This window comes from Prionailurus viverrinus, chromosome C1 (genome assembly GCF_022837055.1).
Source record: "Prionailurus viverrinus isolate Anna chromosome C1, UM_Priviv_1.0, whole genome shotgun sequence".
Taxonomy (NCBI): domain Eukaryota; kingdom Metazoa; phylum Chordata; class Mammalia; order Carnivora; family Felidae; genus Prionailurus; species Prionailurus viverrinus.
Window position 1 is genome coordinate 67,473,198 of NC_062568.1, and position 17,921 is coordinate 67,491,118.

At 36.7% G+C, this 17,921-nt stretch overlaps 1 protein-coding gene across 3 annotated transcripts in view; it reads left to right on the forward strand.

Moving 5' to 3' along the window:
* PLA2R1 (phospholipase A2 receptor 1) overlaps positions 1-17,921 on the forward strand; it is a 126,603-nt gene that overhangs the window by 45,562 nt on the left and 63,120 nt on the right. For all 3 annotated transcript variants that reach the window (XM_047870178.1, XM_047870176.1, XM_047870177.1), the window contains 2 exons: positions 4,224-4,322; positions 8,966-9,078. In XM_047870178.1, coding sequence (XP_047726134.1) covers positions 4,224-4,322; positions 8,966-9,078 — 212 coding nt within the window. The remainder of the gene's footprint in view (positions 1-4,223; positions 4,323-8,965; positions 9,079-17,921) is intronic.

Below are 17,921 nucleotides of genomic sequence, written 5' to 3' on the forward strand. Positions count from 1 at the left end.
TCCCTACTCCTCCTGGGGCTTCTACGCTAGGCAGTAAACATGCACACACAGGAGAAACATGGTAATTATAGTTGCGATCATAGCTTTGAGGAGATAGGTGATGTGATGGTGAACAACCTGGGTTGGGGCTGCTACTTCATACAGAATGGTCAGGGGAAGCTCTCCAAAGAGGTGATGTTTAAGCTAGAACTTAAAAAAAAAAAACAAAAAAACAAAAAAACAACCTCTGGAGGAGCAGGGGAAGAACATTCCAGCCAGGGGACAGCTGCTAGTGTAAAAGCTCAAAGGCCGGCCAAGGCTTGCCATGTTTAATAATCAAAAAGGAGACCAGTGTGGCTTGAGGGGATCCTAGGAGAGGGGGCAGGAAGAATGCAAAAATGTGAAGCTTTTAGTCCTGGTATAGAATGACAAAAGGACTTCAAGGAGATGAAGGGCATTGTTTGATTTACATTTTATTTTATTTTATTTTATTTTATTTTATTTTATTTTATTTTATTTTATTTTATTTTATTTTATTTTACTTTACTTTATTTTATTTTATTTTATTGTGGCTCAAACACGCAAACCATGACCTGAGCCAAAGTCAGAAGCTCAACCAACTGAGCCACCCAGGTGCCCCCTGATTTAGATTTTAAAAAATAACTGTGGCTGCTACATAGAGAGTAGCTTAGAGAAAGACAGAAAATGGAAGCAGAGAAACCAGTTTGGGGGCTACTTCAGTGTTGAATTGGGGTAGTGAATATAGAGAGAGGAGAGAAATTCAAAGATCCCTTGGAGGATAGGAATTGTTGCTAGTAGATGTGGGGTGAGAGAGGAATAGGTTTTTGGCTTGAGCAACCACCATGTTTGTGGATGATGGTGCCATTGACCACCATGGTGAAGATGTAAGGGGAAGATCTGAGGTGTCAGGAAATTACTCTAGAGACTGATGATTTTTTTTTTAATTTTTTTAATGTTTATTTATTTTTGAGACAGAGAGAGACAGAGCATGAATGGGGGAGGGGCAGAGAGAGAGGGAGACACAGGATCGGAAGCAGGATCCAGGTTCTGAGCCATCAGCCCAGAGCCCGATGCGGGGCTCGAACCCACGAACGGTGAGATCGTGACCTGAGCCGAAGTCGGACGCTCAACCGACTGAGCCACCCAGGCGCCCCGAGACTGATGATTTTTAAGCTCCATTATCCTATTAACATAAAAGGATTTCTACAATGTTCGTAACCTCATTGAAAACTGTGAATCAATGGAAAATTTTGCTCTTTTCCTCACAAGAATGTCATGGTCCCAGTGGCCTTAACATCACACTTATTTCTATGCCCTAATCTCTCATTTATCTAAAACATCTGATTTAATCCAAAGTCATTTGAAGGGTTTATTATATGTTTAAAGTAGACTTAATCTCTTTGATCAGATAGTTACTAAACTCACTGGCTGAGTTTTAAGTCATTAGGATTTGGTAGGCATTCTCACTCTTTCTTACCACCAGGAGGACACCATGTCAAGTGCAGTTAATTAAATGTTACTTAAGTAGCTGGACAAAGTAATGGCACCAACCAAACATAGAAAATTTCTAAGCACTTACTTTGATGGCACATTTCATTGTTTCCTCTTTTAGGTTGTTATAGATATGCTCAGTTACAATTAAAATGCCAAGGTAGTTCTCAAGTCACATTTGAAAAGGGACAAACAATGACCTCTCTAAATGTTTATCTTGCGTCTAACTCTGCTGAAAGCCATCACTGTTTATTCTACAATATTTGACGCTTTATTGGTTCATTGGTTTTGAGATAATTAAGATGACCTTCCTTTCCTACTGACATTCTCCTTTTACATTTGACAGACATTGGTTATTTACTTAGCAAGTTCACAGAACAGGAGCCAACATTTGAACATAAAAATTATTTTTAAGAGAGTAAGAACAGGTATTAATACTATAGGATGTGTCAGGACAATGCTGCTGTAAGTGTGATACTTTGGGTCCTCCTTTCTGGCAGCTTAGTGGCTCCTTAAATAGTAAATGCATAAAAAGTAACATTCATTCCCATGAAGTAGAACTCAACATGAATATGATTATTGTAATTAACAAGTTACCTAAGCATGGTTGATGCCTAATTTGAATGTGAGAGCCTAGGAAACTTTCTCCATTCATCCATCCATCCAATTGTTATTAAGCAAATACAGTAGGCCTAACAGTATCCTTTAACTGGATGGCTTGCTAGAAGACTCCATGATGGTGGGCTATAGGGCTGCTCTGTAAGATGAAGGTGTCAGCCTCCTACCCAGTATGTATATTCCCCTAAAAACCTGAATGCCTGAGATACCACCTAAAATTTGAATTGTGTGGTTTTAGCCTAAAGGTCTGATTTGTGTTAACAAATCCTTTGGGAGGATAAAATTTTAATCTGTTAGCAGTTATTGTATTTCATTATTAATGTAGGTTGTTAGAGCAGCTATCTGCAGAACTAGAAGACGTGAAAGTATCCACCTGTCATATAAAGAAGAAATGGGGTGGGGCTTTGGAAACTTAGTGATAAAGAAGGACATTATGGCTTGAGCACAAAGTTCATCTATCTAGGGTATTATCTCGGGTGATTCATGGTAGTTTCCAGGCATTTCCCCAGCATTAGGTTTATATATGTAAGTAGCAAACATTCCACTTAATATTTAGAAGTGGTTGAAGAAAGGAAGCAGCAGTCTCACTTGGTCACGAGGATAGTTTCCAAAGTGTGGTCCCCAGACCAGCAGCATCAATCAATTGAAACCTTGTCAGAAATGCAAATTCTTGTGTCCTACCTGACCTGATCATGAGGCCCCATCATCTGCACTTTAGTAATCCTTTCAAATAATTCTGGTGCACAGTAAAGATTGAGAATCCCTGCTCTAACCCATCTTTTTAAAAGAAAAATTGAGAGCAGCTTAATGTAAATCTAGGCTGAGCCTGGTATTAAATCCTAGTTTCCAGTTTTACTGACTATAAAACTTTGCGCAAAGTATTAAACCTAACCTTTAAAATAGGAATGATAATGCCTACCTCACAGAAATGTTGAAATTATACATGAAAATCACACAATATTAAGCCTGGCACACTATCAAGAAACATTAATGGTCCCTCCCCTCCTATCCACCGCTCTGGGATTGCGCATCTTGTAATTGTTCACATGCTGGAGAGAGCAGGGCCTCCCACTCTCATGTAGAGAAAGTATCAACTCTTCTAGTGACAACACAAGGTCCTGACTCATTACCCCATACTGAAACACTTATTATTAATCATATTTTTTATTTAAATAACTGAAACAATCCAGTGAAGAAATGGGTAGAAGACATGAATAGACACTTCTCTAAAGAAGACATACAGATGTCCAACAGACACATGAAAAGATGCTCAACATTACTCCTTGTCAGGGAAATACAAATCAAAACCACACTGAGATACCACCTCATGCCAGTCAGAGTGACTAAAATGAATAAATCAGGAGAGTATAGATGCTGGCAAGGATGTGGAGAAACGGGAACCCTCTTGCACTGTTGGTGGGAGTGCAAACTGGTGCAGCCGCTCTGGAAAACAGTGTGGAGGTTCCTCAAAAAATTAAAAATAGATCTACTCTATGACCCAGCAATTGTGCTACTAGGCATTCACCCAAGGGATACAGGAGTGCTGATGCATAGGGGCACATGTACCCCAATGTTTATAGCAGCACTTTCAACAATAGCCAAATTATGGAAAGAGGCTAAATGTCCATCAACTGATGAATGGATAAAGAAGATGTGGTTTATATATACAATGGAATACTACTTGGCAATGAGAAAGAATGAAATCTGGCCATTTACAGCAACATGGATAGAACTGGAGGATATTATGCTAAATGAAATAAGTCAGGCAGAGAAAGACAGATACCATATGTTTTCACTCATATGTGGATACTGAGAAACTTAACAGAAGACCATGGGGGAGTGGAAGGGGGAAGAAAAAAGTTACAGAGAGGGAGGGAGGCAAACCATAAGAGACTCCTAAATATTGAGAACAAACTGAGGGTTGATGGGGGGTGGGGGAGAGGGGAAAGTGGGTGATGGGCATTGAGGAGGGCACCTGTTGGGATGAGCACTGGGTGTTGTATGGAAACAAATTTGACAATAAATTATATTTAAAAAAAAGAAAATAACTGATGTTGCCTATCAGCATCAATAATGAAGTTAATTCATCCATCTTGTAACATGTTTCCCCTTAGGAGGGGCACTGGAAAGTTAAAAATTGTGAAGAAACATTTTTTTACGTTTGTAAGAAAGCAGGCCATGTCCTTTCTGACACTGAATCAGGCTGTCAAAAGGTAAGTGCTGTTAACATTGCATTTAGGTGTATTGAATGCATAGCTAGAATAATTTATGCAACAGCAATTTAAACAATGTCTCCCTCTCATACCTACTTTTGCTCCCTCCTCCCTCTCTTTCCCCTCCCTCCCTATCACTTTTCTTTCTTTCCTTCCCTCCCTTTTTTTTTTTTTTTTTTTTTTTGACTGTGGGCTACTTTTAACAAACCAAGCAGTTATCAGCTGGGAGCATACGAAGGGTTTACAGCCCTGCAAAGGATTGTTGTCTTGCCATCCTCTTCAACCTAAACTACTTTTCTTTTGAAGTAAAAAATATAAAGGTCCTGTTATCCCATCTGTACAAACAATGACTGTCATGTGATGCCCCATCTCACAGGTGGTTTTCATAGTCTCCCAGTGAGGACTGTCAGAGTGAAAAAAAAATGCATTCCTTTGATGGAGAGTGAACTTCTTCACTCAGACTCCTGACTTCCTTTTCACTCATCTTAAACTTAAATATTTGAATAGAATACAATAATGGTGAGAGGTGCATGTTTGCAATATATTTATTAGTTGGGAAAGAGATAATAAAAATACTTTAATATTTTAAGTAATAAATTATTTTTGGTACTTAACATAATTATTCTCAGTACTTAAAGTAATAAAAAATACAAACACTTCAGGTTTAAAATTAAAAGGTAGAAGGTTATGTTTTAAATTTCTTCAAATACATTCAGTATCCTTGAGTAAAGTTCTCAACACATTCATTCCCTGCCTCTCTCTCTCTCTCTCTCTCTCTCTCTCTCTCTCTCACACACACACACACACACACACTAAACAATTAAATTTAAATATTGGATATTTGTATGCATCTCAAAAATTTCCCGAACCTGGATTTTTATGCAATTCTTAAATATTTTCTCTTCTAATCCAGGTATTTATGTTTCGATGAGGCAATGACCCATCTTTCCAAGAAACTGCATTTTATTCAGTAATCAGTGTAAACATATGAATTACTCTTCCTACTTTAGGTCAACAATACCTATGCCATAGCTGACATACTACCAAACATTTTATCTAATGATTACAGTTCTTGAAGTTAGAGCTGATCACTGATCTATAGCTGACCAGAAATATTGAAAAAAAATATTTGTCTTATTGTGGTTTTCAAAGCAACTCAACATGTTGTATTTGTGTTGAAAAGGAAATTAACTCCTTACACAGCAAAAACAGAACTGATGTTCTATTCAAACTTTTGTACACAGCTTCCCTTTTCTGGCCAGCATTACTAGTATTTAAGGTTCAGAGTAAAACTGGAGTTCAGATCTCGTTCTCTAACTTTATGGTGAAACTCTCATTAAGTTCTTTATGAATCAATCTGTGAATGTGGTTTCAAAAGTTTCCTTTCCTTTAGCCCACTGCTTCACTGCACTTCTCTAAACAGTCTGTATGTGTAAAATCAACTTACAAAATATTTCTCACACCATGCACAAAAATAAATTTAAAATGGATTAATGAGCTACATATGAGACCTGAAATCATAAAAATAGTAGAAGAGAACAAAAGCAGTAATTTCTCTGACATCAGCAGTCGAAACATTTTTCTAGATATGTCTTTTAAGGCAAGGGAAACAAAATCAGAAATAAACTATTAAGACTACATCAAAATAAAAACCTTTTCCACAGTGAAAAAAAAACATCAAAAAAACAAAAAAGCAACCTACTGAGTGGGAAAAGATATTTGGAAATGGTACATCCAATAAGGAGTTAATATCCAAGATATATAAAGAATGTATACAAGTAAACACCAAAAAAACACCCAAAAAACCCAAAAAAAGGCCTCCAAATAATCTGATTAAAAATGGGCAGAGGACCTGAATAGACATTTTTTCCAAAAAAGACATACAGATGGCCAACAGATACATGAAAAGATGTGTAGCATCACTCATTATCAGGGAAGTGCATATCAAAACCACAATGAGGTATCACCTTCACCTGTCAGAATGGCTAATATCAATAACACAAGAAATAACCAGTGTTCGTGGGGATGTGGGGAAAAAAAGGAGCCCTCATGAACCCATGCACTCTTAGTGGGAATGTAAATTGGTACAGCCACTGTGGAAGACAGTATGGGGGTTCCTCAAAAATTAAAAATAGGAACACCACATGATCCAGTAATTCCAATACTGGTATATTTACCCAAAGAAAGCAAAAATGCTAATTTGAAAGGATATGTTTCTATGTTTATTGCAACATTATTTACAATAGCCAAGATATGGAAGCAACCTAAGTGTCTATCAATAGATGAATGGATAAGGAAGATGTGTTGTACACACACACACACATTATACAACCATAAAAAAGGATGAGATCGTGCCATTTACAATAACATGAATGGACCTAGAGGGTATGATGCTAAGTGAAATAAGCCTGAGAAAGACAAATACCATATGATTTCACTTATATGTAGAATCTAAAAGAGTAAATTAATAAACAAAAAGCAGAATCAGACCTATAAACACAGAGAACAAACTGATGGTTGTCTAGCAGAGGGGGTGGGGAATGGGCAAAATGAGTGATGGCTGTAGCCTTCAGTTATGGAATGAATAAGTCACAGGAGTAAAAAGCACTACATGAGGAAGAAAATTTTCTTGATAATTTCAAAGCAAAAAAAAAAAAAACCCACCCCCCGCTCTGAGTCATTTTTTGGGGATTGTATAATATGAGCAATTGTTTCAGTACTGTCATCATCATCATTTCATTTAAAATGAAATGGCACCTCATGTACAAAAGATATTCACAGATACAATCAATTATTCTTCCCACTCTCATTGTGTGGACAAAGGCTTGTAGTAAGGAGCCTTTGTTTTTCTGGTTATTACTATGCCACATCCCCCACCCCCTTTCCTAGAGTCTGTTCAGTTCTCAGCTTTTTGGTTTTACTAAGCAGCCTGTGATCTGAAAACTACTAATGAAGAAGGAATACATTGTTAGAAAGGTCAAATTGTCAGCCTTCCTCCGCCTGTCCTTCCAAATACAAAAGCAGTCTAACCTCCCACCCCATCTGGAGTGTTCCGGGGGTTCTGGCTGGAGCTGTCAATTACTCACACAGATGAGGTTATGGGGAGAAGATCAGGGAGTGAGTTCAGAGCACATTGTGGCTGGCTGGATGTGGAACTCCTGTGATCCACACCTCATTTAATAATATGTTTTGAAAAAAATAACTGAGTTCTAAAATAAGGTTTTCTTTAATTTACTGCAAGACAGAGACCTTTTCTAAGAAATATAGCAGAAGTCATTTTATATCTGATCAAAATCTGGCAAGTATTGGCATGACACAGACACAGAATAAAGTGTATTTTAAAACTGGCAAATACATAAAAATAGATAGATGTAAGTGATGTGATTTTATAATATTGAAAGAAAAGGGACTAAAATAACTCAGTGAAAATATAGAAGACTAATGAATACATGTCTCCTGTACTATATGATTTTAAAGAACAGAGATACCCTTCAATGCTCTCGGGGCGGAGGTATGGAACTACACATTTATCATTTTTGTCTAAGTGCCAAAGCTTGCTTTCTTTCTGTCTCAAAGGCTAGCCAGTTGGTTTAGGAATAATTTTTACAAATATATATTTTTTCTTGTATATATATATGCATATATTTATATATGTTTGTATTATTTATATTTAAAATATACATACAACATATTGTATATATACATATAAATATATACATACATAAATATACATATATATGTATATATTTATGTGTATGCATATATATGTGTGTATATATATACATATATAAATACATACATATATATTTATGTGTGTATATATAATATATAAATGTATATGTAATATATATATTTATATAATATATATTTATATATTGTATACATTTATTTAGCCAGTCTCTATTTGGAAACCTTATGATCTATCCAAGACCATCCCGGATTACACCAGAATTGGGTTCCAGACCAGCTTGTCCACTAGTTTGTGACTTCATCTAGGTCTCTAACCTCAGTGAATCTCAGTGGGATAACATGAAATAAGCAATATGAAACAAAGTTGAAAAGATGTATACACTATTATCTAGATACATATGTCCTCTTTGCTCATATTGAGTTCCTGGCTCTATTTAAGGCCTCTGCCTGCATTGTCTCCCTTTGATTCTCAGAACAACTCCATGGACACTATTATTATCTTCATTTTACAGAGGAGAAAATTAAGACATGTAGAGATTATATAAAGTTGCACACTAGTAGAGCCAGTACTCAAACCTATGCCTTCTGCCTTCAAACCCAACAGTCTTGGTTTCTACCATCCTGTAGGAAGCATTTGTATGAAACTCTGTAAGTCTGAACAGAGAGAGAGAAAGAGATCTTGAGTGAGTGCTCCTTTATTTCATTTTAGATTTTAAGATTTCAAGTTAATTAAAACTTTCAGGTTTTAATAATTAATTAAATAAATATAGAAGTGGCTGTAGCTAATGGCATTACCAGGTAGAATACGAAGATTTCAAGACAGAAACTCAAGTTTTGAGTTTTGAGTGGGTCAGAGAAGGAAGTTATGTACAAGTAGTAAATAAGAATACACAAAAACACTATTTTGCCGTTTAAATCATTTATGTCTTTAATTTTCTATTTCCTTTTTGAAGGGATGGGAGAGACATGGTAGATTCTGTTACAAAATTGACACTGTCCTTCGAAGCTTTGACCATGCCTCCAGTGGTTATTACTGTCCTCCTGCACTTGTAACCATTACAAACAGGTAAGATAGAAATTTTCTATCAGAGACATGACTGTACTTTTTTGACAGAAGGGCTCCTGGGATGATAAAATCTAGCCATAATCAGTAACTTGTCAAAATCTAAACTGTACAGTAGAATATTAAATTATTTAAACTATTGATTGAGATGAATTTAAATCACACAATGTTATTCCTAAATCAATTTTTGAGTAACCGAGTAAAATTTAAGATGACTTTTACTTTCCATAAAGATTTATTAATTATTTAGTTTTGAATATATATTCAGACAGATTTTATCTAAATGCATGTAATGGAAAAGAAATATGTTATTTAAAAACTACGTTTTTAATGTAATGTGTGTGAGTTATGTGAGGTTATTTTGAAGAACAAAAGTAAGTATAGCTAAACTGTGGAGTATTTTCAAATGCTTCCCCATTGCTTCTTAGCTCTATATTTGTTTAGATATAGACTTCTCTGTTCACAGGTGTCTTCTCCATAGTAACAGAGAAACTGCCCTTTTGACACTCCACAGAATTTGCAATATGCTATAGATTTGTAATAGGGAATAAAAGTACCAACAGCGGAAGTGACCTCAGTGTCACTATCAATGCCAGGAGAACAATGAGGGCTGGGAAAAATGACTCCTCCAAACTGAAGACAGAAACAAGGTAGAACCCTTCTGTGGTTGCTTGGGAAACTATACCTGCAAAGCTAGTCATTTGCTTTTTTACTGAGGCTATTGCCTTTAAAAATATACACCCGGGGCGCCTGGGTGGCTCAGTTGGTTGAGCGGCCGACTTCGGCTCAGGTCACGATCTCACGGTCCGTGAGTTCGAGCCCCGCGGCTCAGAGCCTGGAGCCTGTTTCCGATTCTGTGTCTCCCTCTCTCTCTGCCCCTCCCCCATTCATGCTCTGTCTCTCTCTGTCCCAAAAATAAAATAAAAACGTTGAAAAAAAGGAAAAAAAATTAAAATATATATATATACACCGAAGACCAGAAACAAGACAATTGATACTATAGTCTTACCTAGAGACTCTTACCACATAGGTCTAACCTGTAGGAGGAATTATGTGCTTTCTCTGCTCTCCCCACAGAGGAAGTCAACATGCAAAGCCACTAGTATTTCCCGTTTCCTCTTATTTTCTTTCCCAGTCTTTCCTCCAAACCATGCACAGAATGCGTGTGCATGCACATGCCGACACACACACCCACACCCACACACACACACGTGCACACACACACACACACACACACACACACACACAATGACTGGATTGACAGCAGTTTCAAAATAAATTGCCTGGCAAAACATTTTGTGCTCAGGAGTCCCTTCCTTCAGCAGTAGTACCACCCTTGATGTATCCCAGTGTTGTTTTTAGTTCTACCTTCCTCCTTCCCAGAATAGCTGGCAGGCAGAAAGAAGCCTTTATCCTCAACTTGCTCACCCACCCAAAAGATTTCAAAAGCACCTTGGGGTAAAGGTCCTCCAGTAAGTGAGCCAACACTGGACTTTATTCAGGAGCCTGATCAGTGAAGCTATCTATGCTCTTTTGTTAATTATAACATAATTATGTTTTTCACTAAAGAAAATTGTCTAATTGTTCCACCTGTTTCTTATGTCTTATTCTTTCTTTCCTTTTTTTTTGTGTGTAATATTCATTGAATACCTGTCACATACCTGGCACTGTGCTAATTACTTTTCAAATGCTATCTAGACAATGCAAAAAAAGCAATAGTCAAGCATTTATTAGAAAATTATTTATTAAATATCTATATTGTGAGAGGCACCATATTAAACACTGGCATGCTGTACAAAAGAAATAAAAGGCATGTTATTATTGTCCTGGTGCCATTTGCAGGCCAGCAACTAAAGAGGTAGAATATAGAAACATAGTGAAGAAGATGGAAGAACACACTAAATGGATAAATTCAAAGTGACATTACAGATAACCTATAATGCCATAGTGACCCAAGTAGGGCAGAAATCTGTTAACGTTCAAATGCTTCCTTTCCTTTCCTTTCCTTTCCTTTCCTTTCCTTTCCTTTCCTTTCCTTTCCTTTCCTTCCCTTCCCTTCCCTTCCCTTCCTTTTTTTTTTTTTTTTTTTTTTTGAGAGAGAGAGAGAGCGCGCGAAAGCAGGGGAGAGGGGCAGAGGGAGAGAGAGAATCTTAAATCTTAAGCAGGCTCCATACTCTGTGCACAGAGCCCAAGGCAGGGCTCCATCCCATAACCCTAAGATCATGACCTGAGCCAAAATCAAGAGTGGGATGCTCAACCAACTGAGCCAGCCAGGGGCCCCCAGATACTTCATTTTCTAAGAATCCTGGAGATCTCATACAAATAAAGTGTCTGGAAAAAAATCTACTTGGTTTCATTTCCCCCAAAACTAGATACAAGAAGGTGTTATAAATAATTTGTTTCTTTGATAAACTATATTCAGTAGTCAATATTAATTGACTACTGTATGGTCTAACTCCACAACATTCTATCCACAACCTTGTAGGCCCACTCAGGTGACTTTGTGCCAGAATGCTACTCAATGAACAGTCAAGATCCTGCATTGCTACCATTAGCCCCAGTGAGGCATCTCTCCTAGACAGTTACCACACATGTACACGGCCCTGCAAACATGTCTATATCCAAAGCAGTGACTCCAACACAGGACATGCAAGTTGAGGAAAGGAAGGGGCCCATGCTCTTAACTGTTATTCATTCAGATTCCATCAGGTAAGAAACAAAGCCTCACACTATACCCTACTCTTTGAGTGACAATGCACCACAACATTTTTCAACAGCATCTTTTGTCTGAGAAGGTTGGGCAGCAGATGGAAAGTCTCCTCAAATCCAGAAGTGTCCACTAGCAGCCTGGATAATCATTTTCTTCCATTACTGATTTCTTGTTTGAGTTAAGACACTCCTGTCACTCACCAGTGCCCAACCTTGTAGTTGCTAATTGATTTTCCACTCTTCTGCACAATTGAGCCACAGATTCGATGGGCACAATTAGAACCACCTGCTACAAATTACTTACTTCTTTTGTTATCGGGCAACTGCTCCTGGTATTGGACTTTTTAACACTTTGTGGAATAGAGAGGGAAAGAAAAATAGACCCTTATTTCTGAATAACAGAATGTTATTTTCTTCCTGTTACAAAATATTTTCAGGCCTGGACACTTTACTTCCAGATAGGGCATGACTATAAATCTTGAGTTCCAGAGTTACCATGGATAATTGTCTAAATGCATGCGTATCTAAATTTTAAATCAATCAGCCATGGAATATTTAGTACAAAATAATCCAGGGGCGCCTGGGTGGCTCAGTTGGTTAAGCGTCCAACTTCGGCTCAGGTCATGATCTCGCAGTTTGTGGGTTCGAGCCCTGCATCAGGCCCTGTGCTGACAGCTCAGAGCCTGGAGCCTGCTTCAGATTCTGTGTTTCCCTCTCTTTCTGCCCCTCCCCTGCTCTCACTCTGTCTCTCTCTCTCTCCAAAAATAAATAAACATTAAAAAATAAATAATAATAATAATCCAAATTACATTCAATTTTGTGAATTTTACCAATAGTAAGAAATCCTACAATATCTCATTTTCTGCTAGATTTAAATCTGCATTATTTCCAAGCAATTTTACAGCTCTGCTATTTTCCTGCAACCCCCACACCCTCTCAATACATTTGCAGTTAATTTTTTATTGTGATAAAACATAAAATTTATCATTATAACCATTTTTAAGTGTATAGTTCAACAGCATTAAGTACAGTTTTAATAGTGCACAATCATCACCACCATCCATCTCCCTAAATTTTTGCATCTTTCCAAACTGAAATTCTGTGTGCGTTAAATAACCACTCCCCATTTCCCCTTGCCCCCAGCTTTGGGGAACCATCATTCTACTTTCTGTCTATGAGGTTGACTAAAGTTAACTTGTAAGTGGAATCACGTAGCAGTCATCTTATTGTGCCTCGCTTATTTCACTTAGTCCAATGTCCTCCAGGTTAATCGATGTGTCAGAATTTTAATATGTGTCAGAATTTCCTTCCTTTTTGAGGCTGAATAATATTCCATAATATGTATGTGTCACATTTTGTTCACCCATTCATACAATAGACATGAGATACTTCCACCTTTTAGCTATTGTGAATAATGCTGCTATAAACATGAATGTACAAATATCTTTAGAGTCCCTGCTTTCAATTCTTTTGGGTCATATACCCAGAAGTGGAATTTCTGGATGATACGATAATTCTATTTTTAATTTTTTGAGGAACATACTGGTTTCCATATCAGCAGCACCATTTTACATTCCCACAAGCAGTGCACAAGGGTTCCAATTCCTCCAGGTCTTAGCCATCATCTGTTATTTTGTTTTTGTATAATAGCCATCCTGATGGGTATGAAATGGTATCTCATTGTGGTTTCAACTTGCACTTCCCTAATGATTAGTAATGTTGAGTGTCTTTTCATGTGCTTATTGGCATCTGTATATCTTCTTTGGAGAAATGTCTATTCAAGTCCTTTACCTGTTTTTTTTTTTAATTTTTTTTTTAACGTTTATTTATTTTTTAGACAGAGAGAGACAGAGCATGAATGGGGGAGGGTCAGAGAGAGGGAGACACAGAATCTGAAACAGGCTCCAGGCTCTGAGCTGTCAGCACAGAGCCCGACGCGGGGCTCGAACTCACAGACTGTGAGATCATGACCTGAGCCGAAGTCGGCAGCTTAACCGACTGAGCCACCCAGGCGCCCCCCCTTTACCTGTTTTTTAATTGGAGTGTTTATTCTTTGTTGTTGAGTTGTAGGAGTTCTTTATATATTCTGGATATTACTCCCTTATCAGATACATACTTTGCAAATACTTTCTCCTACTCCATGGGGTGCCTTTTCACTCTGTTGATGTCCTTGGATGCACAAAGTTTTTAATTCTGATTAAATCCAATATATCCATTCTTTTAATTTATTTTTTTAATTTACATCCAAGTTAGTTAGCATATAGTGCAACAATGATTTCAGGACTAGATTCCTTAATGCCCTTTACCCATTTATCCCATCACCCCTCCCACAACCCCTCCAGTAACCCTCTGTTGTTCTCCATATTTAAGAGTCTATCCATTCTTATTTTGTTGCCTGTGTTTTTGGTGTCATATCCAAGAAATCATTGCCACATTCAATGTCATGAAACATTTCCCCTATGTTTTCTTCTAAGAGTTTTATAATTTTAGCTCTTGTGTTTGGTCTTTGATTCACTTTCAGTTAATTTTTGTAAATGGTATAAAGAAGAGCCCAGTTGCATTCTTCTGCATGTGGATATGCAGTTTTCCCAACATTAATGTTGAAAAGATTGTTCTTTTCCCATTGAATGGTCTTGGCACCCTTGTGGAAAATCATTGGACTATATCTAGGGTTTACTTCTGGGTTCTTTTCTCTATTCTATTAATACATGTGTGTCTTTATGCCAGTACCACACTGTTTTGATTTCTGTACTTTCAACAAGTTTTGAAATCAAAGTTGTGAGACCAACTTTCTCACTAGTATAAATTCAAGCAAGCCAGAAGAATATAAACTAAAAAATGAGAGTGCCCCCTCACCTGCACTCTTTCTCCCTCCAACCAATCCCACTCTTCTCCCATTAACAGTTAACAAAGGTAACTGCCAGTAACATTTTGGAATTTGCTCTTCCAGGTGCATTTCTTGTGTGTACGTTAAGTATCTTTTCTATCTCTTCTGTCTTTTGCAATAAATAATATCCAAAAACTTAAGACTTCTAGTTCTTGAGGCATGCCACCAAAAACTTCTTGTAATAATAATCATGATACATGTCTCCCATTTTAAAACAATGATATTCTATTTCTATTCTTGATTTAAAAGAAAGAGAAGGAATTTATCATTTTTATGTTCATTCAGCAATAGAGTCAGTTATTTGAATATGGTATTAAAAATGTTAACCATCATGTTATTAGAAGAAATCCCATTGCAATCACTCAGTTAAAAACTGAATACCTCCTAACTGTATCACTATATGTAAAGACTACCACTGTTTTTTTTTTTTAATTGTAGTAAGTTCTCTAGTGAAGTTACATCCAGTTCATTACTTTTTTCAATCTCTTGTTTTAGGTAATACAAACATAATCATTAAGTACTTCTGTCTGCTAAGTATAGTATTACTTATAGACAAGAAACATCTTTCTTTTCAAGTACATTGGCTAAATGGATGAAAAAATATTTTCAGAGACTCAAATATAAAATATCTCTTTTGGGGGCATTAAGGAATCTACTCCTGAAATCATTGTTGCACTATATGCTAGCTAACTTGGATGTACATTAAAAAAATAAAATTAAAAAAACAAATTAAATAAAATCTTTTTTAAAAAATCTAATTTTGAAGTATGCATTTTTTGAAATGCAAAATTTATTTTGAAATGAAAAAAATCATCAGTGTATGTATCCCAAAAATATGTATTACTGTCTTCAAATTGCATTTTTTATTTAAAAAAAAAATTTTTTTTTAACGTTTATTTATTTTTTAGACAGAGAGAGACAGAGCATGAACGGGGAGGGTCAGAGAGAGGGAGACACAGAATCTGAAACAGGCTCCAGGCTCTGAGCTGTCAGCACAGAGCCCGACACGGGGCTCGAACTCACGGACCGTGAAATCATGACCTGAGCCGAAGTCGGCCGCCCAACCGACTGAGCCACCCAGGCGCCCCAAATTGCATTTTTTAATTAAAATGTAATGTTTAGCACCATCAGTAACAATTTGTTAACAAACTCATGAAAATTCAAGATATATTTTTCTTATTTACATTGAAAAATGCATATTTGGTTTCTTAACTTTTTTAAGGAGCTGACTGGAAAAAAAATTTTTTCCTGATTTTAAGAATTATTTCCCTAAAAATTTGATTTTATAAGTAGTTACACAAACGCAAAGTGTTTTATCATTTGCTTTTCTAAAAAACAACAATATTTACTTTACTAAACTCTTTGGATATAATATGTTATCCTGGTTCAAATAATAAACTAAAAATCTGTACTTTTTGTTCTTAAGTCATAACATTTGAATTAAATAATCTAGTGAAACCAGGCAAAAAGGCCAGATATAAAAAACTCTGGAATATTCGCAAATGCAGAATTCTAAACACAAGGCCAAAAAAGACTTTAAAAGATCATCTGCTCTATTACTGTAAGCCAGAGTTTTCACAACCCTTTTAAGTGTTTGGAACCAAATAGTGAGTGGTAACGAGTATAAAATATCCTCTTGTTTCTTTATCGGTTAGAAACAGACACTCAAATGGCTGCATGCTGTGATCCAGAGTTAAGTTCTTAGAGCACATAATTTAAAAGAAAGACATATTTGCTGAATTTCTATATTAACAATGCTATCTTCTAAACAGTACCAAGAGAACTAGAGTTCTGATTTGAAGGTTTTAGGATCTAATGTATGAGTATTATATGCAACTACTTAGAAGATACTTGCCAATTTAAAAAACACAGGGTTTCTATTGTTTCAAGCAATCATAGTGATAAAATAGCAAATCAGAGTGGACTAAATAAATCCAAAACCAACAGGGAACAAAAGGAAAATGTTGTCATGAATAACGGTACCAGTGGCCAAGTTTACAGACAATGTTATATCTCTCCATTATCCAATAAATGCCATAGTACAAGGTCATGGAGGAACCAGCAATGTCCCCTGGGTTTAGAACCAGCACAGTGAATAGTAGTCGGGCCATAACCTGAACGATGCAGTGCCATGCTAGCCTCCTAGGACAGCAGTTTAAGGCACCAGCTGGGCATGATAACAATGCTCCTCTGTCTCCGAGGGGAGAAGGAAAAGCAGATTCTAAATTATGAGAGTATGAACCATTGGAAGCATAAGGAAAATTACAATAGCATCTAGACAATGTTTAGTTTTATGTACGGTCCTTTTGAAGGAGGTTTTTTTACATTTAAAACATTTTACATTTACATTTTTTTACATTCACATAAAATTCTGCCACTGCAATCTGGTTAAAAAAGAACTTTTCTAGTTTTAGATGTGTGCTATATAGATTATTAATAGAGCACCTACAGAAAATAGTAAAGCATAATAAAAATCTATATGTCCTGCAAAGATGAGTATCATAGATGCCTAAGATTACTAAATATTGCTAGTGATGTTTATAAGGCAGTTAAAAATTGTACGTCTCCCCCCATTTCCCTTGAAGCTTTTCTACTCTTGAATGACCCCATTGCTTTTGTTTCGTTTAGCAACTTAAAGATGCATGGTAATGAAAAACTTCCAGAACTGGATGAAAAAGTTTAATTTGCTTTCTTTTTAGGTTTTCTGGATGATTTCATCAGGCCTTCCCTTTCTCATTGACTCAGCAGTTCTGGCCAAAAGTCATCACTGTTTGAAATGTGTTTCTTCAAAACTTCATGTGTATTGAAAATAAATTTTTCAAGCTTAGCTTAAAATTTCAACGCTAGTTAAATTTTAATACTCACGTTTTTCTATTAGGTATTCATGTGGAAGCATATACACAAATTTTCCAGATTCCGCTTTTGATGCATTCATGTTGGGGAAGGAGCACTGCCACCAATCACTGAACACTAATTCATTCAGCTGTGTGGGGAAAATATTGGTGGGTGTACATCCTTGGATTAGTTCCTAGGGTTTTAAATCTATCTTCAGTGAACATGCCCATCTGAACACATTTGAATAAGCCACGGACTCCATGTGCTTATGAACAAACTGATTTGGGATACATAAAATTGCTACTCCAATCTCTGTTCCATTCTCACTAGGCAAGTGTGGCGGGGGAGGGGGGTGCGGTACATGTGAACTCCATGTTGGCAGACACTCATTTCTTCCCCCCACTGCCAGTTCCCC